Below are 25,837 nucleotides of genomic sequence, written 5' to 3'. Positions count from 1 at the left end.
CTGAGCCCATAACTATGTTTAGGAGAGAAACAGGACTAAGCCCTGAGAAACAGGCCCAACTCTATATCTATAATCTAAGTTGTTGATGGTGGCAGCCCGGCTGAGATTGCTCTCTAGGATCGAATCACAGCTAAACTGAAATAAAGTGTTTTTTTATCCGCCTATATAAACATGCATAATCCATAGAGTGAATACTTATTACGAGACCCATACAGACGAGTAGAAAAGATGGATAATCTTCCTTGAAGTGAAAAAACGGAAAGCATGCAATACTTTTGTGTCACACTCTGATGTCACGTTAATTGATTTGTTCATTAGGAACAAATTAACAGCCTGAGCATTGAAAAAGACCCATTTAACATCTTCTGCATGTTCTCCACTTTATCGCCAGCGAACATTTGTTTTCAACATCGCCGCAAACAGACCCCTTCTGTGGATAATTAGATGGGTTTTTGTCATTTAAGGCGAGAACAATAAATCCTCAAAAGGCCGCTTGCATCCATTTTAAAAAGGGGATTTTGCCAGATTTCATCCCAGGCTTTTCTTTTTTTTTTACACGGAGGATGCTGAAAGATGGCGTAATGTTGGGAGGCAAAATGATGCAGCTAACATGGTTCCACTGTGTTCTGTGTTTGTGCCTCACTTTTAATGACTCTCTCTCAGCTGGAGACGTTCCTCTAGTGAATTTTAATTTGCATAGACTTTAGATTTGTTAAGTGTGTGCAGCAAGGAGGCCGCGAAATGAGCGAAGCTCTTCCAGCATCTGTTAGCTGCTAGGCTCATTTAGAACGCCGCTTGGCAAATGCACTTATGTGAGTGTTCAGTTTACTGGAAGCAAAGTAATTTGATGGAGATAGATTTGGTGTTTCACATTAAAGGAAATGCTGTTCCTACAGACAGACTGGAAAAGCCTGGGATTGGATTTCAGGATGATTGAAATGCAAAATAATTAATTGAAAGTTAAAAACCTTTTTATTTCCACACTTTATTTACTGTCCAGATGTTTAAAGGCTAGTTCCTTCCTTCCTTCCTTCCTTCCTTCCTTCCTTCCTTCCTTCCTTCCTTCCTTCCTTCCTTCCTTCCTTCCTTCCTTCCTTCCTTCTTTTATCTGATTCCTTACTCCCTCCTTCCTTCATGTCCAGCCTTCCTCCATTTCCTTTTTTCCATCATACCTCCTTTCTTTCCTCTTTCTCTTCTTCAGTCCTTGGTCATTTCCTTCCTTCCTTCCTTCCTTCCTCCCTTCCTTCTTTATTTCGTTTTTATGACTGATCTCCTTTCTTTTATCATTCCCTTCTTCAGTCCTTGGTAATTTCCTTCCTTCCTTCCTTCCTTCTTTTATCTGATTCCTTACTCCCTCCTTCCTTCATGTCCAACCTTCCTCCATTTCCTTTTTTCCATCATACCTCCTTTCTTTCCTCTTTCTCTTCTTCAGTCCTTGTTCATTTCCTTCCTTCCTTCCTTCCTTCCTTCCTTCCTTCCTTCTTTATTTCGTTTTTATGACTGATCTCCTTTCTTTTATCATTCCCTTCTTCAGTCCTTGGTAATTTCCTTCCTTCCTTCCTTCCTTCCTTCCTTCCTTCCTTCCTTCCTTCCTTCCTTCCTTCCTTCCTTCCTTCCTTCCTTCCTTCCTTCCTTCTAATTTCTGACTGCTTCCTCCCTCTTTCCTCGATTTCCTTTCTTCCATCATACCTCCTTTCTCTCATCATTCCCTTCTTCAGTCCTTTGTCATTTCTTTCCTTTCTTCATTCCTTGTCTCCTTCCTCTCTTGGGGTTTGTGTTTCTCCCCTCACCTCCTTCCTTTAATTTGTTTAAATGTTTTTGCCATTTGCTAATATTTACATCCAGGAAAAATAAGAATGAATCTTCTAAACTACTGCTTAGGTTTATTTAATAGGTGATGCTTTCTTCAGACTAACTCTGCATCTTTTTGCTGCTCCTCAGGGCGCTTCGGGACGGCTCTCTGCAGGTTGGAAACGAGGCGGCGGTAACAGGGTCATCTCCCTTACGAGCAACGCAGCTGGACACAGATGGAGCCTTATGGTTAGGTAGGTTTACACGAGCGCATTTCAACATCCAACTAGAAAATACCTGACTGTGTTAACCCTGCTTAATAAATAACAGTAATTAAGTCATTGGGGGGAAAAGAGAGAAAAAGTTGTTTGTAAAAAAAGACCCGTCTGGTTCTAAAGTGAGAAATGAGAAGTTTTCTAAATAATTCCAACTTCTCTGCTGTTCAGAATTTAAAAATACTAAACCCAGCTTATCTATGGAAGGCTATAGAGGAAAAAATAAAATAAATAATGTAGCATAAATGGGTTTATATATATAATAAAATAAACAAATGTATTGCCAAATAATGAAATGTAAACTGAAATAGATAAAGGTAACACTAAAGGTGCCATTAAATAATCATATATACCATTTATTTAATAAATGATTTTTAAACAATGTAGCATGAAATAAGTAAATGTGGCATTAAATAATTTAAATCTTTTTTTAAGGTATGACTTTAAATTACTAAATATCAGCCAATCAGATGTCAGGATTCATATGGAGGCGGAACTACTCCTGCTCACCAAGTTTAATAGTCGCCATTAACAAATACATTTTTGTGAGTAATACATAATAATGCATTAGTAAATTCATTTAATTTTACAAAAATTACATTTGATTTCTTCATGTTATGATTTTAAAGGTATATTTGATTTTATTTTTTAATCACAAATTCTGTTTATTCATTTTAAAATTCACAATTTCATGTTATATTTAATTGTTTAATGATATATAATTAGATGATACATTTAATCACTCAATTGTACATTTATTTCTTTATTTTTTGTTCTATTTAATTTAGTTTATATCATGACACATTTATTTATTTAATTTTGTCCCTTTTAATCCTCCATAATGATCCGCATTGGAGTCAAGTTTGGTCTGAACTTGGATCTGCTTGCAGCCTGGCTGGATGGTTGGCTAAATAAAGCCGAACTTTAACTAGAATGCAAATTGGGCATCATAAAAAGGGAGGCATCTTTGAGTGGAGACGTGTCGGAGCAACATTTTAAGTGACTTTCCTCATGCTGAGGTGCACTCAGGTAGAGGCCTGCATCCAGGCACAGGAGGCAACACAGTGGAACAGGTGCTGATTGAGTCCTGCAGCACGAATATATAATCCGCACACAGCTCTTATATTTCCAGCCCTTCTTCGTTTTAAATCCCCTTTTCACTGTTCATCATTAATTCATCTATAACTTGCATGAAATTAGCCCTGTCGACTTCTGATTCGGGGGCTCCCAATCCGATTAATGGGGGCAGGGACAGGGGATGTAAAGAGCTTGAAAGGGATATGAACTCACAATCGAACAAAACAAGAAAGGAAAAGGATAGACTGTAAGAAGGTGAGATTAGAATAAGAAAAGCGAGGTGCAATGGCAGCCAGGTACAACTTTAAAAGCCAGGCTTAGCCTCTGAAGTCATGCTGAATATAGATGTTTCATGCTGATTTAGCCGCAAAGGCACTAATGACAACTTTGAATTTGCTGGCTTAGAAAAGTAGCTCACGCAGCAATTAGGATATGAAGTCTCCAAACTCTGTAGGGCTTGGTTTTTCTTTCTTTTTGTTTAAAGATTAAAATTACATAGAATAAAAAAAGAGGATTATAGGGGGAAGATACTTTAAAGAGTTGTTTTTTCTCATAGAAAGTCCTGAAGAAGATGTGAAGCCAGAGACATAGATCATCATAGATGTGCCGACAGAGCGGCCATCTTAGGTCAGACCAAGCTGCAGTCAAAACAATTCATGTCAATTGAGGCTAACCCTATCTTATGACTTTAGACGCTCCGAATCCGGTGAACTCTCGACCGATTTCCCAATAAGTTGGATGACTGAAAAAGAGAATGTTTCACGGGTTACATGGGGCCAACGCATTTATCTGATTGTCTGTTTTCCTACATAATATTGATTTTGTATCGACAGTTAGCAAACTTCCAGAGCTTCATCTCAGAATAACCGACTTTTATTCCGCCTATGGATTAACAAATAAAATGAGAAACACATTAACTGATTAAAGAACAAATGTTCATATTTGCATAAATAATAAAGAAACATAGTTTGAAAAAGAGTTTTGAAGAGGTTTAGTGAAACTTATAAAGACAACAGCTATTTAGTTAGACACAACATAAATTTACCATTCACTACGATTTGACAAAAAAGTCTTGATAATGATAAGAAATAAATGAAAATTAACATAAAAAAAACAAAATAATTACTTTACTCTCTTTTGTAAATCACATTACAGCTAAGTTTCTTTTATAGATCATAATACTCATTATCAAGGAGCAATCCTTAATACTGAATAATAATAATATACTATATAAATATATAATATTTATATAATATAATGTAAGAATATATTAATATAAAATGTTATGTTCATAATATTGATATTTAATTGCAAAATATGTTTCTGCAAGTTTATATTTCATGCAGTTTGGTTTAAATCATCTTTAATCTGAATAAATATATGTAATCTAACTGAAAGGTCATTTTAAAAGGTGTTTTGTTGTTTTAAGGATGTAAGAGATCATTGTAATATTATCTTTGACTCATCTTTATAATGCGATTAAAATGAGGCACCTTCTATTCTGTCTGACAGCAGCGGTCTGAACTATGGTCTGACCCATGATGGCCGCCCTCTAGGCAGCTCGGCTTTGCTGCCTATGACATAGAGTTTTTAGCATTGTTATTAAGAGAACAAGCAAGTTTCTAGCATCAACAACACGCACCAAAACAGCATCTAAAGGCTATCAAGAGAATATCTGGGAATCCACTAAATTATTTGGAATACATCTAGCTTATTTCATAATCTCTGCTCCAAGCAGCTAACTGGGGATTAAGAGAATTTTGTTTCTTATCAATTCACACTCATAATAAAGCAAAAATAAAGCATAAAACTGTATTTTTCATGCAGATTTACTTAAGGGTTACATAATTTGTTCCTTTTCAATTGGCTGTCAGCAGTTTAAAAATAATGAGCAGGTTAGTTGCAGTTATTATCTTCATGTGCTGTCAACACCCTTCATTTTTCTGAGCCAGACTTAAAAATGTTTCTCCTTTGTTGCAGCTTAGTTTCTTTCGCCAGTATTCAGACCCTCTTTTTTTCAGAGATTTGAAAAATAAGCTGTCAACCTGTCATGTCCATCAGCCGGCGTCTTCGTGTGAAACATCAAAGGCTGACTAAAAAAAACAGGCGGTTGCTCCGGCTGTTATGTAGCCAAACATTTCAGGGGATTTTCAGGTTTAATTTGTTCACAAATGCGATCCCGCGTCCCGCTGCCTGATGTTGAAAGGAAAGCTGCGTCGGTTTTACACCAGATCAGTTTACTAATGATTCAGTGATGAAATGGGGATGAAGCTCTGAAAGAGGGAAGAAATAACCTCTGGGCTTAGAATTTATTTTATATTCAATCTTTTTGTTAAATTAACCAGTGACTGTGAAATTAGTCTATACAGTGGGGGAAATAAGTATTTGACCCCTTGCTGATTTTGCAGGTTTGCCCACTTACAAAGAATGCAACAATCTACAATTTTAATCATATGTACATTCTAACAGTGAGAGACAATCCCAAAGTAAATTCTAGAAATTCACATCATATGAATTTATTAAAATTGATAACTCTCTGATGAGGAAAAACAAGTATTTGACCCCCTGGACAATCAGCATGTTATTATTTTGTAGAAAAGCCATTATTGGCCAGCACATGTCAAACGGTTTTTATAGTTGGTGACAAGGTTTGTGCACATTTCGGCAGGGATGTTGGCCCACTCCTCCCTGCAGACAGCCTCCAAATCATTCAGGTTCCGAGGTTGTCGCCTGGCAACTCGAATTTTAAGCTCCCTCCAAAGATTTTCAATTGGATTCAGGTCTGGAGACTGGCTAGGCCACTCCAGAACCTTGATGTGCTTCTTCTTCAGCCACTCTTTTGTTGCATTGGCGGTGTGCTTAGGGTTGTTGTCGTGCTGAAACACCCATCCTCGACCCATCTTCAGCTCTCTCACTGAGGGAAGGAGATGTTGGTCCATAATTCCACCATACATGGCCCCGTCCATCCTCCCCTCAATACGATGGAGTTGTCCCATCCCCTTGGCTGAAAAGCTCCCCCAAAGCATGATGTTGCCACCACCATGCTTGACGCTGGGGATGGTGTTCTTTGGGTTGTACTCGGTGTTCTTTGCCCTCCAAACAGTTGAGTTGAGGCCAAAAAGTTCTATTTTGGTCTCATCTGACCACATCACCTTCTTCCAGGCCTCTTCTGAGTCGTCCAGGTGATGAATGGCGAACTTCATGCAGGCCTGTACATGTTTCTTCCTGAGCAGGGGGTCCTTGCGTGTGCTGCGGGATTTCAATCCACGATGGCGTAGTGTGTTACCAACCGTTTCTTTTGTAACTGTGGTCCCAGCTGCCTTAAGTTGATTCATCAGTTCCCCCTTGTGGTTTTGGGATGATTCCTCACCGTTCGCATGATCAGGGACACCCCACGAGGCGAGATCTTGTGTGGAGGCCCAGACCGAGGGAGGTTGTCGGTGGTGTTGTGCATTTTAGATTTCCAGATAACTGCACCAACAGTTGATCTTTACTCTCCTAGTTGCTTTCAGATTCTCTTAGCCCATCCCAGCCTTGTGCAGATCAACAATCTTGTCCCTGATGTCCGTAGAAAGCTCTTTGGTCTTGCCCATGGTGGTGATGTTGGATGCTGGTTGTTTGGGTGTTGACAGGTGTCTTTTATACAGGTAACAAGGTGAGGCAGGTGTATTTGAGGTAGATAATCGGTTGGCATTGGGGCTGTGTCTTAAAGAAAGACTAACTGGCTTATAGGATAGGGTGACCAAACGTCCGTATTTCCCGGGACATATCCGTATTTCACGTCCTGTCCCGGGCGTCCCGGGTTTTTTTTAGAAAGTGAGGAAATGTCCTGATTTCACTGCGCACGAAGCTCCGTGTGACGTAATCCCTGAGCCGCGTCAGTGCGGGCAGCCCTGTTCTTAATCAGAGGCTCTGTTCAAAAACCTGGGCTGCATCCTCCAAGGACGCGGTCTACCTAGACTGGATCCTTCGAAGTCCTTGAAAATAAGGAGGCTGGAAGAGTTTAGGCTGTAAATTCAAACAGGTCCTCCCTTCAGCGGGTTTTACCGCCGTATGCTCTGTTGCTTAGCAACCGTGAAAGTTGACACACAAAGCAGGAAAAGAATGAATACCGAGGTTTTCAAAACTGTTTGTTTATTTATTTTTTTTTTTTTAAAGTTAAAGTGAACAAAGACTACACTCACAAGAATCCAGAGTGGAGTAAAGGTTCCAACCACCGGGAGCAGGAACAAATAAAATCAAATGTAATGATAGAAACCTTAGTCAGTTAAATAACCTGCTGCTGTCTTTCTGCACATCTCTGATGTTGCTGCTATTTTCAAATATCCATTATTGTAAAAATGTCCATAGCTGCATATTGGTTATTTATTCTCCAGTTTTATATTGTTAAAACACTTTACAGAATTTTATTGTTTATATTTTAACTCTTCCCTATTATGTTATTCTTATACATTTTTCTAAGGTCCACATTTGTGTGACCATTTTCAATAATCTTTCTGCTGCTTAAATTTGCCCATTGTGGGACAATAAAGGGATTTTCTATTCTATTCTATAAAAGGGTTAAAAATATACAAGTAAATCTAAACAATGTATGTACAAAATGTATCTGCAAAATCTCTAATATTCAACAACAAAAAATACTTAGTTAAGCATATTGTGCAAAACAACAATAAAAAAATTAAAATCCTATCAGATTTATAGTCCCCACTCTGCAGATCTATTAGAATCTGTCCTTAAATTCAGGCCAAACCCATTTAATCAGTAACAGATAAAAACCTTTAGATAAACCAAACATTACCTCCACATATCTGACTCAATAACCATTAAAACAACTTGTAACAAGTAACATTTCCTCTGATCACGGAGCAAATCCCGATGATGAGACATTTGTTCTTTCAATCAAACCCCCCCCCCCCCCCCCCCCCCCCCCCCCCCCCCCGCTCAAAGGTGTCCTGGTTTTCCCAAATGAAAATATGGTCACCCTATTATAGGAGCCAGAATACTTGCTGTTTGGTAGGGGGTCATATACTTGTTTTTCCTCATGAGATGGTTATCAATTTTTTATAAATTCATATGATGTGAATTTCTGGAATTTTCTTTGGGATTCTGTCTCCCACTGTTAGAATGTACATATGATTAAATTGTAGATTGTTGCATTCTTTGTAAGTGGGCAAACCTGCAACATCAGCAAGGGGTCAAATACTTATTTCCCCCACTGTATATTTCCATGTGAATTTTCTCCAGTATACCCTGTGTCAAAATTTTACATATAGGCCTTAAGCGTTCCTGTATAATATTTAACCACTAGGGGTGCTAGATCTTTATACAGAAAACAGATTTCTAATTGGATAACTGACATAGCAACAGAAAGCACAGATATTTTAGGAACATCGATAAACTTCTGTAAATCCAAGTTGATTTGTGGAAGAAAATTCTTATCAGAAATGATTTAGCTCAGTTATCCCTGCTTTCAGCATAGTTGCCACATTTTTAAATGGAGCAATTGGGGCCATAAAGTAAAAAAAAAAAAAAAAAAAAAACTTTTACTGGAAAAAAAAAGGAAAACATTTGGTTTTTATTTTCAGGATTACTTTTTTTTTTTTAAACAGAAAAAATTTTTAACCAATGTTTTTGGCCGCAATTAAACTCCATAGTCAATCCAGAAGGTTGATGTGTTTCTATACAAGCGTCATTCATGTCCCGTTAGCGCTAACAAAGACAACAGAGAAGCTTTTGGTCTAGAATCTGTGATTTTAAGGTATTCCAGCCTCAACCCCACCTGAAAATATGTTTTTATTCCAAAGGGGGCAAAATTATCAAGCTTTAATTAACTTAGAAGCTTCCCAATGTCTACAAGGGAATCTACAATTTTTCTTTGATAATATAGGTAAAAGTTTATTTTAAAAAGTGCATATTGTTCTCCAATTAAAAAATTATTATTAGTAAAAAAAAAATGTTTTTGAATTTGAAATCCAGTTAATTTTCACTTAAATGGGGGAACTCATTTTGTTATTTTAAGCATTAGTCTTGGTAGGACCCATGAGAAGCATATCTTTGTTTTAGGCAAACCCGCCGCATTAAATGAGTAAATGGCCAATATTGTTTTTTTTTAAAGTTCAGTCATCTGATCTAATGATCGACAGTGAATCAGTCAATATTACAACAGGCTTTGTGGTTTTGGCAGAGAGGATGTTCCATGGGCGTGACCTGCATACTGAACTCTGGTGCTAAACTCACAAAAGTGATAAACCCAACAAAAATGTCCTTCCTTTTTGAGTTATATTGTAAAATGGGGACTTTATGTATAATTTTGATGCTTAGAGAGGTTAAACTTCATGAAAATCAAACTTATAATTTGAAAATGTACCAAAATCAGGATTAAAAGCCCCACATTGATATGATCTATAAAGACCATGAAGGATTTTGTAATGTGTTATTAAAGGGATGTAGGTTTGGGTTAACCTCCGTCTGTCTCTCCTAAGGTGGTCTGGAGGAGCTGGCCGTAGCCCGCCGCCTGCCCAAGGCCTACAGCACCGGCTTCGTCGGCTGCATCAAGGACGTGGTGGTGGACGGCGTGGAGGTCCACCTGGTGGAGGACGCCTTAAACAGCCCGAAAATATTACACTGTTCCGCTGCCAAATAACCAGGAAGACAGAAAGCACTGCGAGACCGGAGAATAAAAACATAAAACAAAACAAGAAACCCTCCCCCCCAACCCCCCCCGTAACGCCCATGTCTCCTGCTGTAATTATTTTCTATTTTTGTATACTTTTCATCGCTTTTTATATGGGGAAATAATGAATACGTTGTTTTTAATTTTTGTTTGAATCATTTTTTTTTTTGCCATTTTCTTCTGCTCCACTCCTCCATCACACTTTGTATTGTCCTTTTTTTTTGTTCTTCTTAAAAAAAGCTATTTACTTTGTATTGATTTTGTTGTTACCTTAAGAAAAACATCACCTTTTTTTTTATCACTCATTACTTGAATGCCGTGGACCTTGCTTCTAATCTCTGATTGTTGCCTCGTCTTGGTGCCATATCAACCAACCACATTCCCCCCAGACATGGCCCATACATCCTGATCATACAGACATACATTCCCGTTTCTCAGCCGGAGCGCCGTACTGGCGTCCAGCTGGCATAGAGTCTATCCGGATCCCTCTGTATTATTCAATCCACTCTATTTTCCTAATGAAATATCAGCCAAGCTGCTACAGTGACTAAGTGCACCGTCAAGCCACTCGATCAACTCCCATGTAACAGCTTCAAGAAAAGAAAGGAAAGAAAATAGACGCTTTCCAGTCGACCCATCAGAGCCTTTAGTTTTGAAATATGACTAACACCGCAGCCCCGACGTGATGGAGAGAGCTCTGCGCCACACAATGACTCTCACATTATTAATCATGAATCATAGATACTCATAAATGTTATAAAAATAGACTATATATAAATAATACCTAAGACTGTGAATATGTAAGATGGGTTCTCTTCCGAGACTTGTGCTTTTCATGTACTGTTGTGCGTTCCGTTCTACAATCAGCAGATGAACTAATGCTCACCACTATAAATGCATGCACTTCTGCAGTGTTGGTTAGAATCTGGGTTTTTCCCTTTTTTTTTTTTTGGTTTGTTTATTTACATTCTGTTTAAAAAGAAAGGAAAATAATCTAATTTGAGAAATGAGTCTTTTTTTTTTTTTTTTTTTGTTTCTCTTATTATTTGCTGATGAGTTTAGCAGAACGTAAAGGATTGGGAATTATGCTTTAAGGAGGCGTTTTTGCCATTTTGATCTTTGGTGTTCTGGGTTTTTTTTTTTGTGGGTGTTCTGGAAGTTAGTTTTGCAGGAACTCGATGAGGTTGTTACCGCGTCTGACCTAAAGGAGGCGTTGAAAGCAAAGGCTGAAGAAAAAAGGACAGACAGACAGAGAGAGAAAGGAGGGAAGCAAGAGGAGATCTCCTGGGAATGTCCTGTATATCCTGAAAACTATAATCAGCTCTCATGACTAAAGACACAAAATAAACCCTTCCCCTAAGTCTGCTTGGGATTTAATTCCTTTCTTTTTTTTCTTTTCTTTTTTTTTTAATCCAAGAACATTCCTGGAGGCAGACATTAAGCTTCGTCTGTTCAATGAGAATAAGATGGATGATGGTGAAGGAGATGCTGGTACGTTCTGAAGCCATAACAGCCGCTAAAACTGAGGGGGGGAAAAAATTCCTCAGTCCTGCAGTAATTTTCAAGTTAACAGCAAAGCATGGAGCGTTGCAACGTGGAGCCGGACGCAATAAACTGAGCTGACTGACTTAAAGACACTTGTTTTGATATGAGAACCTTGGCAATATCCTACTAAAAAAACCATGCCTGTTTGTGACTATCACATGGTCTTGTACCTCTTTTCTTTCCCCCCTTCCTGCTTATGTTCTCCTTTTAATCTTAAGGCGACCTGTTTTTGTACAGCCCTGCAGTTTTAAAGTGTAAATTTAGCTAGTGTGATCTGTGCAGGTTTCTGTTTTTAAGTAATATACACTGGAGCCATGTCTGACTCGTCTTTTCACCCATAAAAAGATATACTTCTGTGTGTGGGAGACGTATCGGGAGACGTATCGCCCTAAAGCTATTACTGTGTTCTACATATCCCAGTTCTGGGAATCCCTTCCCTGGTGTCCCAAGTTTCAGTTTTATTTCAGCAATATGCTCTTTGAATTTAACCCAAATTGGCTGGAATTGGAAAACAAAAACAAACCAAAAATCAGAAAGAGACCCCTGCAGCGGGAGTCTCCCTATATGGCTCTGGTGGAAACTGAATTGCCTTAAAAACCTGCCACCTGGGTTGTGAGCAGGTCATAAAGACATCACCCATCTTCCGTTTTTTCCTTATTATAGCCAGTATTAGCCTCGTCCCCATGACGTAAATGAGTACTACAGAATGATAACAATATTAGTAATAATAATCCCCAAACAAAGAAAAAAAAAATAATAAAAAATTTCCCAGAGGGTTTCTGCAATGGTTTTCTTAATCTCTGTACCGTTTTCTGTTCCTTATTTATGTCTCAATGTTGATTATCCTCCATGTCTGACCTCTGTAAACTGCTGTCTGACTGTGCAGACCTCGTCAACGGGCAGCGCACCAAGTAAGAGTGGCATGACCTGAACATTACTAACTTTATGACCTTTGTCTTGTGTTCCTACCACCATGAAATAAAAACGTCAACCAGATCCAAATCTTTCCTTCTGCTTGCTTTTATTTTATATTTTTCAAGCATGTTTTATAAAAAAAGTATGTAGAAGTAATTAGTGAATAAAAAAGAGCCATAAAGAAGCAGCTGAGAGACCCATGGCGGCTCTGGAGGTGTTTTAGAGATCCTTAGGTCTCTATCCTTAGGCTAGGAGTATCCTTTCACACAAATCAGGCCTCTGTAGAATATAGAAATAAAATGTGTGAAATAAATTATGTAAATCAGCTTTGTCAGACGCATACATGTATAGTTGATAAAGAAGGAGCCCTGGTCAGATTGGACCCTAACGTTTTAATTTATGTGCAGGAAGCCTAATGTTAGAAAGGTGAGGCTACTGTACACTCCACCATGAACTCTCTGCAGGATCAGATCTTCAACCCACTGGGCTGCAGGTTATGGTTCCTTTCTGCAGCAGGATCAGAGAAAAACATATTTTACCATATTTAAAGTTTCAAGACTACAAAGCACCTGCCTGGAGCTGTTAAGCAGTTGCTCTTAATATATTAAACTTATTTTATTAATGTCTTTAAAGTTAATGTTCACTTAAATCCGAGAGCCAATTAAAAAAAAAGCTTCTATTGTTATAGCTTAACATTAAAAAGGTCATAAATGTAATTTTATTTGAATAAAACTTATCTTAAAAATACAAATCATGCTCTTAGAGAATTTAAACCTATCTTCTAGCCTAATAAAAATTGATTGAACAAAAAGAATGTGTTTCAATTTCCAAACCACAAAGAGAACCTGTTACAGGTGCGTTTATTGAAATATTTGTAAAAAAAAAAAAAAAAAAAAAAAAAAAAAAGCAACAAGAAAAGAAAGCAAATAAACAACAACCCTGCTAAGTTGTACATGATTTATAATTGGAATAGAATAGAATGCAAAATCCTTTTAGAAAGTATAAAAATAACAGAATAAGTAACAGGAAGTAAACATATAAGACACTGTACTCTACAGTCTTTTTACAATATAAATACTCTGTATTTAATAATCAGTAAACAGCTTTGGACTTTTCTACAGTGGTGGATATGAGATGAATAGCAGCAACATCAGAGATGTGCAAAATGACAGCAGGATGTTATTAAACTGACTAAGACAGAAACTGCAAAAATCAGCATGAACGTAACAACTTATTGAGGTTGTTGAAAGCAGTGGTGGTTATAAAGTCTTAGAGCTGCTGGGAGGAAGGATCTGTGATACGCTCCCTGGTGCATTTAGGGTGCAGCAGTCTGTTAATAGTTATTAGCCCTCTATTGCATTAAATGTAACTTAGACAAATTAAAACAAGCTTTTCATGATGTATTACTTAACAGAAACAATAAAAAAAAATAATCTTTCAAAATAGTTAATAGGGGTTGTTGGGAAATTGTTACCATACAGCAACAATATGCAGTACCATAAATTTCTCTCTTTTTTTTTTTTTTACAAGATTTAAATGATCCAGTTTATGCTTATTGAAATGTAATGTAAAGCACTTTGGTCAAGTCCCCTGCATTTGAAGGAGTGCCATATAAATACAGGCCATTTACTGAAATGGAAAGCTTTATAAAACATTTAGTTGTTTTTGTGTTTGTGTTACTCAGGCAGTGAAACTAACTTAGTCTCACATGCACACATTCACACAGCCATGCACACAATCCTGAGGATGAACTCTGTAGTATTGCTACATCCTTCCTCTGGTTCTCTGTCTGACTGATTCTGAGCAGCTTCTACTCTCATCCAGGTTTACATCAACCTTGTTTCCTTCATCACTGTCTACCACCTCATCCCCACTCTCCTCTAGCGGAGCAGCTATTTCAGCCCCGTTCTCTTTCCCTCCCCATAGAAGTAGATGAGATGCATCTTTTATGGGAAGGGAATGGGACAATATTTAACAGATGACCTACTGTACAAAACACCTTAAACAACATTTTAGAAACATAAAATCTTTTTTATCTTTGAGTCTAGTCTCTCTGTGTATTTTATGGTTAGCATTCAATGGGTCTCCATTGGTTTGAACGAACCAGGATGTTACCATATTTGTATGCAGTTGCCACCAAATGTATTTTAGCATGTGCTGGTGAAGATTATCAGTCATCCAGGTCATAGTCATTGCAAAAAAGTAAAAAAAAAAAACACTCTACAGGACTTACTTTCCATGACTGAAGACTTTTCCCTTCCCATGCAGGAAGCCTTTTCAATTCAAAATTAACGTTGAGTTTGAAGCTTTACATAGTAGCCCAAAAACTTGTTTTGGCTTAGAAAACATGCAAATTGAACCAGAAGAACGGGTCCATCCCTTAGGAATGGGGAGGGTTTGGGTTCTTTGTTAGCCTGCAATACCAGATACCTGTCTATGTCTCTGAAAGGGGGTCTTTAGGGGCGTGGTTGGTCTGGCTGACCCTTTTAGCATGGGTATTGTAGCATATTGCAGAACCCGTAACCTTACAACTTAGTTAAATGATTTTTAAAAAATATATAGTTTAGTAATCAAGATAGAATTTAAATTTTTTTTTTCATTAAATTTATCCAAATTTCTAAATAAATCCAATCTTCTGGGTCTCAGACTGATGATTTTCAGATGGCAATCTCCATAAGAAAAATGGACTGACAAACAGGATTTGATGGGCATTTGACCCCATATTCAATTTACATCAAGGTAAAAACCATCTTTTTTTCAATAAATTGTGAATAAATAGGTTTTATATTACAGCTTTTTTTCTTTTTTTTTTAAAGAAAGTTTGGATAAAATAATTATTGCTTTATGGCAACACTGTTAAATAAGACCCACTGCGGAGGTCCCAGAGAGCCACATGTGGCCCCAGACCTGCAGGTGGCAGATCTCTGGCCAAGTCAAAGTCCAATTGAGTGTATTTACAGATACTCTCCATCCAGTTTAAATGAAGCATAAAATGCAAAGAACAGACAAACAATTTAACCACTGGATTTGCAAAGCTGAAAACAACATACATTAGAAGACCTTTAAGCTCAAATTGTTGCAAAACTTTCATTCAGAACTGTTATGACTACAATTTGCATTTATATTTCTATAGATATATCTATGGTACCGATTTGTGTCTCAGGTTATTGATACTAAAACAGTATTTAGGTGTATGAATACTTGTGCAAACGTATCAAGCCTAAACAGTGTATTTTTTTTATTATTTATTTTTTTTTTATTTATTTTTTTGATTATTTTTATTTATTTTATTTATTCTATTTTTTTTAATTAATTTATTTTTTTATTATTTTTTTTATATTTTTTTATTAAAAAATAAAAAATAAAAAAATAAATAAATAATAATAATAAAAAAAAAAACACTAAACAGTGTTTTAACCTCAAGAAGCTCCAGTTCAGTATATTCTAGGATTTTTTTTTATCTAGAGATAATTAAGAAATAATTTAAACTTAAAAACGGAAAATTCACGACTTTTCATTTGGTCTTTTTGCGCAAAATATTTGCATATTAAAAATGTATATTTCTCTTGGATTGAAATGCCTGAAATAAATACTATAAATCTAACTTCATAATTTCTAAGCAGAAAAGTCTTATTCTTTAAAACATCCATATCCTCTTCGATGCTCTTATTTAACTAACCTAAAAAATCGTCCCCAAAAATAGCCTTAGTATCTTTTTTCTTTTTTTCAGCAAGCTTTTGGAGTTAATGAGAGCTATTTCTATTATGCTAATGACAAACAAGGACACTGCTCTGTGTGTTGTCTTAATTAAATCTTGAAGAAATGTTTTACTTAAAACAGTTCTACCCACTGACAGATTGTTTCAAGGAAAACTGTGTCTTCCATGTTGATATACGTCTAAGCATGAGGAATGAATCCAGAATTTAAATCGGGAGGATAGCAGCATTGCTTTAATGAGCTAAATTCAGGGGAATGAAGAGAAAAGCTTCCAGGAGAGTCGGGGTCTTCAAAGACCAGTAAAAATAGGTTGGTCACAGATTAACCAATCAAACCAGTAGCCAAGAAGCTCTAAGGTAGCATGAATATTCTCAGGTATGGCAGATAAGGATAAATTATTGGCCACTTTTTTCTACTCTGTGAAAATATTTAGTTTCTTTCAGCTGGAAGATTAAAGCTTTGTTGTCAATAGTGTTGATGTTGGTGCCGTTCGGATTTATCCATCATAAAGCAGCTTGGATGTTAAGTTTTTCCCTTGAGCTTAACTTAAAGAAGTGGAGGCAGTGATCACCATCTTGGTTAAACCACCATGTTTATGCGATGGAACAGTTAGACTGACACTAAAACAGTGTGCAACGTGATGCTACAAGCTCCATTCATGTAAAATTCTGTTCTCTTTCTGCTCCCTAACCTCCTCCAACCCTTTTTTTTTTTTTTTTGGCCATAACATCTACTGTAGGTAGCTCAGTCTCGTCTGTCTGTGAAACTTTTCCTGGATCTATTTTGTTTTTTTTTGTTCGCATGAACCCTGTCAGAAATTCAGAACATAGGACCCAGAATTCAAGCAGAAAGATTAGGGTTTTTTTTTTATAACAAGCCTTTTTATTAAAAGATCAGCATGCGGCTGCTCCTTAGCTGGGGCAGGTTCACTGGATTCTCTGTAGAGATAGGAACTCAGGTTAATGACCACAGCACTCAGATGGGAAATGATAATGAGCGTGTGAGTCACTAACCTGGATATTGTTTAGTCTGAAGAAGGAGTGGAGTCCGGAGGGATTGTTTTTACGTAGCATGCGAGGGAAGCCTCCCCCAGGGTTCCAGGAGAGAGGTAGGGCAACGATTAGAAGGAGCCAGCGCACGCAGAAGATCAAAAGTCAGAAGAGGTGCAGAAGGGGTTTCCAAATTGGGTCAGAGTTAGCATTGAGGGCAAGTCAGAATCCTGGTGACAGTCTGAAGACAGATCAGGCAAACAGAGCAGAACAGGGACAACCAAAACTCACAAGTCCAGAGGCCAAAACTAGTCAGGATCAGGTAATCAGAAACTCACAGGTAAGCTAGAAAACACTCACACTCTCCTTGAATAATCTGGCACAGATGACTGGAAACAGGCAGCTTAAATAGAAAGAAGGAACAGGTAAATCTGATAAGTGCCAATGAGCGCTGGGCGGAGCTAAACAGGTGGAAGAAAAGAACCCAATCCAGCCATCAGTGCCAAGATCATCTCTCACTCATGCTTTTTATTTCATACTCTACAATAACATCAGTGATCCAGTCTCTATTTTTATCTGGTAAGGTGGTGGCTCTTGCATTTTTCCTAAACATCATATCCTGTTTGGTTTCATCTGAGCTTATCCCTCTTAGAAAGATACTTAAAACCTCCAGACAACTGAGTTTCAAACAGGTCAATGCTACCAACAATTCATCAAAAGAAGTTTTGTAAAGATAACAAAGAAAAACAATGATAGTGTGTAAAAATATTAACCAAATAAAGGTGTGTTCCTGATAACTCATCAGTTATAACAAACTACTCCTTTTAATGGGAAGACTAGTTAATTGTTAAAGTAGAATATGGTCAGAAGCTGTATGAAGGAAGGCCATGCACACAAACTTGGTGTGTATGCATCCTAACTTTAGAAAATCTGCATAAAATTCTTAATTTCAAAAAACATAAAAAAAAGCATGATTGAACAAACAAAACATGAAACAATATTCGTGATGAAGATGATAAAGATTCAATTCAGTTTATTTCTATAGCGCCAAATCCCAACACATGTCATCTCAAGGCACTTTACAGTTCACCAGCTCAAACAGTCAAATTGATTCAAAGTTTTCTATCTAAGGAAAACCAGGATGAAGAGAGCACATCCAGCCAGTCAGAGAAACAGGACTACACTGGAAAACAGGCCGATCTCCAACATCTATAAACAAAGAAGAGTGCATGTCAACTTCTCTATTTAACGTTCAGGCGTTGTACAGTTTTATCAGTTTTTGCCTCAAAACCTCTTTATTATTTTAGAGTCATTTTTATTTTTATGAACAGGCAATCTTAAAAGCCTTGCAACCCAGGCAGGTCAAAGGTCATGGCCTAACATAGCGAGGCTCAGCAGGGTGCCCCGGACATCCTGCTTTCAGTTTCCTGGGGGGTGAGCTTTGTGCCTCTGGGTCTGGATCATTCCCATACTCAGCAGGACTTCCTTTTCTGGGGTAATAAAAACTGAATGCTTCATTTCAGCAACTGATTTTTATACAAATTTTCATAGTTCAAACTCATTTAGGAGATTTCCGTTAAAGAACAATCATTAAATTGTGCCTTAGATTTCACCTTCAGTTGGTTTCTTTTTGCATTACATTATCTTTGCAAGACTTAGAAAACTAGTTCTAAAAATACATCATTATTTAAACGTTGAAAAAAAGTGGAGGTCAAGAATGTTAAAGCTTATCTCTGATCACACCTTCAAAGAAAAGCAGACGCTGCGCATCAATAAAAGATAAAAGTTTAAAGAAGATAAAAGTTTAGCGTTTTGAAGATTCTGTCAGTCTCTACTGACCTTAAGCATTAAGAATCAAAAGTAATGATCGAAAATGTTAAGATGACTATCCTGACTTTGTTTTAGGTGTCTATTTTGTGGCACATTAAATACATTCCAACAGAGTTGAACTTTTTTTAGGTACCAGGATGCCTTTCCTCCAAACAGACTATGAGCTACTGCCTGTTCTAAACTTTATGTTAAGCAAGGTAACCTTATAATGAACACATCTTGAGGCTGTTTGTAGTCACTGATGCAGCTCCAAAAGATCCATGCAGTATAATCATAAGCTGATGCACGGTTGAATGAAACAAAAGTCAATTTCTTATTTTTTATTCTAACAAAATGGATGCAGGATTTAAAAAAACAAGCAACAAAATAGTTTGTACCGTCACTAATAGGGCTCTACAAAACCTACCTTATTTATATAAATAAATTACTTTTGTTGCAAGTTTTGTGGTTGTTTGCATTAATAAATCATTATAAGCGTGAGGTTAGAGAATGAAAACCTCTCTTTTTATGCAGTGAGTGCCCATGCAAACATATTAATCCTTCTACACACAGCCACAGACATTCATCTATTTTACTGCAGTTATATGTCACAGACTTCTGTTTAACCTACAGGGCTTCCCATCAGCTCTTCCCTTTCCTTGACTGCTGCAGAAATAGAGAAGTCATCTGCTTCTCTGCATTTTTAAAGCAGGATTTTTCACCATGTTGATTGGTTAGGATTGATGTGCAGAGCTGGTTTTTCTTCACATGTTGGAGCCTAAATCACGTGCCCTTGAAACTAATGGCTCCCTGTAGCTCAGAGAATAGGCTTTAAACTCCTTCTGTTAGTCTATAAATAACTGAATGGATAAGGCAACTCAATACGTAGCACATTTGTTCTTAGTGTATAAACCTCTAGTTCAAGCCTACTCTGTTCAACCAGAACTAGAACCGAACATGGAGAAGCAGCATTTAGTTCCTATGCTCCACTTATCTGTAGCAAACATCCAGAAGACTGTTAAAGAGCTGAAAGCCTGAGTTCTTTGGAGGGAAAGTTAAAAACCCATTTGTTTAGAGCTGCCTCGGCCTGTTAAACTGTTAACGAAGGTATCATTAGTTTAAGCTTGTGGTCTAGCTGTTTTATTTGCTTTATTATCTGATTATAAGATGCTTTTATCTTTGCTTTTATTTTGCTTGTAATGTTTCATTTATGTAAAGCACTTTGAATTATCTTTGTACTGAGTTGTGCTATACAATAAGAAAGTGGTTTGGCAAATAATAATTGATTACTATCTTTTATTGTACAATTTACATAAGTGTCTGAAATTGCTATAAAAATGAAAAAATCATAAAACCTGGAAAAGCTGAAATGGTTTGCACCGCCTCCTGACCAGCTTCTAACAGAGAAATAGCAAGATGAAGCTCTAAACAGCTGGATTTACCTCTACCATCTCCTCACACACCCACTGACCCAAAATGTTGCAAAATCTTCTCATCTTGTATTCTGAATAAGGGGCACTAAAATGTACGTGAAATCTTCTTGAAGTAAGTACAATAAGGTACATAGGTGGCCTATATCAGGTTTGAATATCTTAAAACAAGTTTAAAAATATATAAATCCTCACTGTGCTTCCTGCTTTGTTAAATCGTGGGGTCATGCTGCATTCACTTGTGTCGGCCTGTGTAGCCACGTTTTACTCTCATATTTTTCTTGTGGTTTAAATAAGTTTAATTCGCACATAATCTCTCTCCATCCTCTGTCATTGTACCATATACTCCTTTAAGGCAACATTGACTGAAGATATTTGCATCAGTTTGCACCTGAAGAACTAAAAAAACAGTTGAATTTCCGTGAATTTTTCAGCTTTTGTCATTAGAATACAGTGGCGGCTGCTGCTCTCTGAAACAGGAGAGGCTCAGTGGTGTTAATTCAATCCAACCGTAATCTTTTTCATTAATAAATGCTGAAGCACATAAAACATATCACAAATTAGGAAAATATATGTTTTTAAAGCATTGATGACTGAAAGACATCTTCTGCCTCCATTTATCTGTTAACTACAGTGTGTTGAATTCATGTTAATGTTTATTTAGAGACATTTCAATTAGTGGAAAAAATTGCAGGGGTGATTATATATATATAAAAAAAGTCTAATCAACCAAAACTTTGAAAAAGAAAGCCACACTTTTAGATTTCTGTTGTATTTCCTCTTACTTTCACTTATACATAGTGTTTGCCTGCAGCAGTTTGTGGTTATGACATTAGCAAATGTGAAAAGATTCAAGGGATATGAGAACTTCATCACTGCACCCAAACCTTTATCTGGTTGCACCGTTAAACACAACCATTTGGATCATTTTACCTGGGATCTGCAGAAACAGTGAACAGCTCAGTGTGCATGCAGCCCTGAGCACAGCACTCTTGGCAGAGACAGAAAGAGCCAAACTAGCTCCAAGGAATTCCACAGAGGGGAGAAATTCTCTCTCTGCAACCTTAGTGTTCATCCGTGGGCTGTTGCTGCACATGGAGTGTAAGAGCGGAAGAGCAAATCCATAGATGTGAGGCGTGTGTGCTCACAGACAATTGCATAAGCCCAGCCATCGTAGAGTAGATTAACCTACACTGATAACCACAGGCTATTGACGTCAGCACGGCTCTGCCTCAGCGCTCAGCCTACTCTTCTGCACCACCAACATGTGTCTCTTCAGATTCAAGAGGCTGGGCCATAATGATAACAGAAGAGGAGGTATAGGTCAGCCTTATCACTCACATGACTCTAGCTGAGCTTTATTGCGGCACAGCAGAAGCCTGCAGGTTTTATTCTCTTGCATAATTTGGTAATAATATAACAAAACAATGGCAGGACAGGATGGAAAAGAAGAACTTATAAAGGGAAGCACTGATGAACTGCACTGTGAAATGATTTTAATTTCAATCAAACGACTTGCTTTTTATTTAATAAAAACTTGTACCACAGTTTCAATATAAAGTTTTTGAATTAATTTTAGGTTTGAGCTCATCTGCATTTTACCTCAGGCCTGCGTGTAGCACATCCATCCGTCCATCCATTTAACCCAGTTATGACATGAAAATGCCTGTTTTTCTCTATTATATCTACTTGCAAAAGCTTAATCTTACTTTACTTCTGAAGAATTAAAAACTTGTGACTTAATTATGACCATATTAGACTGCTGAGCAATGGCCTCTCTGTCAGTTAGCTCAGAAATCTGCAGTACTTCAACCAGAAGCTACCACAAGACCTGACCACATCCTCCCATTTTAATAGATTATTTTCCATCCTTTTAGATTTCAAATAGTTTGACAACCAATTATTTAACAGATCAACTTAAAATGTATAACCAAAAAGAACTGAGATCTTCCAGTCAGGGGTTCCTGAGAGGATTTTTGCTTTGCAGCCCCCAGTCTTTATAAAAAACTGCAAATTTTGATGTTCCTAATACAGAGTCTGTTCAGTGATTTAAATGCTTTCTGAAAAATCACCTTTTTTTGTTTTTAACTCTAGTTTGGTTGATTCCTTTTTTTCCCTTTTTTGTCGTTTTGATGCATGTGTTGCTTTCATAGCTGATTTTATTGTAATGTGAATCAGTGGCGGTTCTTGACCAAAGTTACAGCATTTATTTGTTTTTCTTGGGGCACAAAAAAAGCATTAAAACAAAAAACAGGTCAATAATTTATCATTTATGAATTCAGCCACACAATGAGCCACCTGCATTTCTGCACTGAATTACATTTTTTTTTCATAAAAAAATCACTCACAGTGGAACAAAAAGCAGCTGAAACTTTTATTTGCTAAATACTGTACTTAGACTTAGACATACTTTATTTGTCATTGCGTACACACAAGTGTATACAAAAAGAAATTTAGTTCAGCACAGCTCTCTAGATCAGGGATTCCCAAACTTTACCATGCCAAAGCCCCCCTACACCAGTACACTTTCAGCTGAGGCCCCCCCTCATATGAAACCTGCATACAGTAAAAACTCATGTGTAAGCTACAGTGACAGAATTAAAAAATGAGTGAACAAACCATCTAAATAAAAACACATTTATTTTGTAAAGATGAAGTCACAATTATATTTTATTAAACTTTAATTCATTAATTTAATGAATAAAATATAACAATAACATAGGCCCACCACTTTAATTTTAATACCCTTTTTTAAATGATGAACCTCTTTATACCTTGCAAAACAGAAAGATTTGTGAACAAAATAAAAGTTTGTCCCAAATTAAACATGCAGGCATTTTATATAATGCAGGCCTAACAACAAATGTAGGCTACATGGGAGAGAGAGACAGAGACATACCATGCTAATGGGAGCAGTGGGCCTGATGGCTTCTACACAGTTTGTCCAGTCTGGGCTTGATGCGTTATTTAAAAATATTATTTGTAAGCTTTATGTGAATAATTTTCAAAATGCAGTTATACCCAGACAGGAATATTTAAAATATTTTTATTCAATAAGTTAATTCATATCTAACTTTTTTTTCCTTCTCCATCTTCCCGTGGCCCCCCTGGCGCCCCCTCGCAGCCCCCTGGGGGGCCGTGGCCCCCACTTTGAAAACCAGGGCTCTAGACATTGTGCAAGTGCAGCCTTGATAAAGGAAAGCAGTAGTGATAATGTAAACATATGATTGTATAACTACAGTTCCAACTTTCAAGGGTTTTTTGGGTTTTTTGTTTTAAACACAGCAGCATCGTACTTATCGTACTTATAAAGTTTTTTTTCTAACCTTTTTTTCCTTATGTGGAGTTGCCTTTGGTGTCTGAATTGATTTGGATGCCAGTCGCTTCTGAGTATGAAACAAAATCCATCTTGAATACAGCACTTCAATTATTTGCGAGGCTGGACCTATTTAACATAGAGCTGCCTGACGTCACATCCTCTGAACAGGCTGAAGTAAATTCAGGAAAATAGGCTGCAGGCTTATAGATGCATCGGCTCTGAACTACCGAGGTGTCAGTCTGCTCACAAAGATGTAAGGGGTCAAATAAATATTTTATTGATATTTTTCAGTAAACATTTACATAATGTCTCTATAAAGTAAAAATAAAAGATAAAATTATTCTTTTCTTTAGAAAATTATGCCAATGTTCATTAACAATTCAGAACTATTGCATTTTTTTTTTCATATTTTAAACAAAAATGATCAGTTGTAATCCAATCTGACGAATGAAGAATTTGAGTAAATTTCTTCAAAACAAATCAAAACATATTCTTTAAGTTGGATTAAAATGAAGCTCTAGCGGAAGTTCAATTGAAGAAACTCTGACTTACCTCCATCAATCAGAAGCTGATCCGTCCCTGAAGCGAGCCAATCAGCTTCGAACTACTCCACCATGAAGTCCAATCAGCGTCCTGCTTCCACTTTATAAACTCCCTCAAATCTCACCCCAGCCGCTATCCTGCAATCGCATGTCGGATTTCGATTCAGACGACAATTCACCCACCTCCATCCCCTTCCCCGCCATCACAGCTGAATCGTCCTCCATGACACGACTTCACCTCAACCTCACCAGAGAGTATTAATCCCAGTTGTCACCATCCCCTGTCTCATCGCATTGGTCCGGCAGAAGACCACCATGTTGAGCCCGGTTCTGCCAGAGGTTTCTTCCCAAGGGGGAGTTTTTCCTCTCCACTGTCGCTTCATGCTTGCTCATCATGGACAGTTCCCGAGTCTCTGAGTGAAGCCTGGCGTCAGCTCCCTCAGTCTTCTAGTCCCACAATTCTGCTCAGCAGATCACCTTGTCAACCAGCTCGGATTAAACCACCACCAGTTTCAGGCCGGGGGGAACTTCCCTATTCACATTCATCTACTCATGCATGTTAAAGCATAATTCAGCACGAATGTTCCTGCCGAGGTCTGAGCGCCAAAGACTATACTTTCTTATCAATAAATTCTTCTAATTATCTTTTCTCTCTGTGTGAGTTTTTCAGATTGAAATAACATATAGCAGATGAAAAGTGTGATCTCAATATGACCGATGCTACCACCTTTATTTTAAAATCATAATTAAAACAAAAATGAGAAAAATTGAAAAAGGTCCAAGGATCGGTTACTATGCCTGTTCCACCACATATCATCACTAAATTGTATTTTTAGTTTTACGTCTTCAGTACAAGGGGCCATAACAGGGGGCCAGGGCCAGTTCTACCGTGCCCCTGTCTAGAACCGCCCATGAAATAAAATGCTTTGGTCAATATAGTGCTGCTATATTAATATATTTGACGCAGACATTGTACAAAAGATCATTGATCATTCAGGAGGCACATGTTTTCAGAGACAACAGCCCAGGGTGAAAAACAGGTGGTTCCTTACCTTGTATATTTCTTAGATCTACCTAAAGAGATTTGCAACTTTTGTTTCTGGATAAACATTGTATTTTATCAAATGTACTTCAGCTGGTCAAGATGGAAGGTAAAGGAGCTTGCAGATCACACTGCAAAGCACTTGATAAAATATATTCAGTCACTCACACATACATTCACAGGCTGATTTAGGCGGGGGCAGACTGACAGAAGCGAAGCTGCTGCAGACGAGGCTGGAGAAGCGTTTTGCAACCGTGATGGATGGAAACCAGCAACCCACCGAATACACGACAAAAAACATCCTTCCCTCTGAGCCATTGTCACTCAGTTAAAAAGTCTCACTTGGTTCAAGGAAACAAGAATACAAAAAAAGGACACCTTAATGGAACATATTTGGACAAAGGGCTTTTAATATAAATTTTAACAATTAAAGCAATTTATTGTAATGATGAAAACAGGGTCTACCCAAAGCATAGGCGAACTAAACATGCGTAGGGCCCTCAAGAACAATTGGCTGTTTATTTGCATGTATGTGACATTAAGCCTGGCAGAAGTTAAACTAAAGAAAATGATTTCTTACCCTCATCTGCCTCCGACACAAACTAATCAGCTCTGGATCACACCTCCACGACTCCCAATCAGCATCCAGAGTTCATCTTAAAAGGTCTCCAAATCCACATCTCAGTCTGCTACCCAAAGTGCAGGCAGTGGTT

The 25,837-nt window shown here is 37.5% G+C and overlaps 1 protein-coding gene across 10 annotated transcripts in view; it reads left to right on the top strand.

The window, feature by feature from the left end:
• The window catches only part of agrn (agrin), a 454,482-nt gene extending 443,301 nt beyond the window's left edge, over positions 1-11,181 (top strand). For all 10 annotated transcript variants that reach the window (XM_038289893.1, XM_038289889.1, XM_038289895.1 and 7 more), the window contains 2 exons: positions 1,942-2,045; positions 9,626-11,181. In XM_038289893.1, the coding sequence (XP_038145821.1) occupies positions 1,942-2,045; positions 9,626-9,786 (265 nt within the window). In that variant the 3' untranslated portion in view covers positions 9,787-11,181. The remainder of the gene's footprint in view (positions 1-1,941; positions 2,046-9,625) is intronic.
• The last annotated feature ends 14,656 nt before the right edge of the window (positions 11,182-25,837 follow it).

Source organism: Cyprinodon tularosa, unplaced genomic scaffold (assembly GCF_016077235.1).
Source record: "Cyprinodon tularosa strain WSP-4 unplaced genomic scaffold, ASM1607723v1 ctg273, whole genome shotgun sequence".
NCBI lineage: Eukaryota > Metazoa > Chordata > Actinopteri > Cyprinodontiformes > Cyprinodontidae > Cyprinodon > Cyprinodon tularosa.
This window is presented reverse-complemented; position numbering and strand designations above follow the sequence as displayed.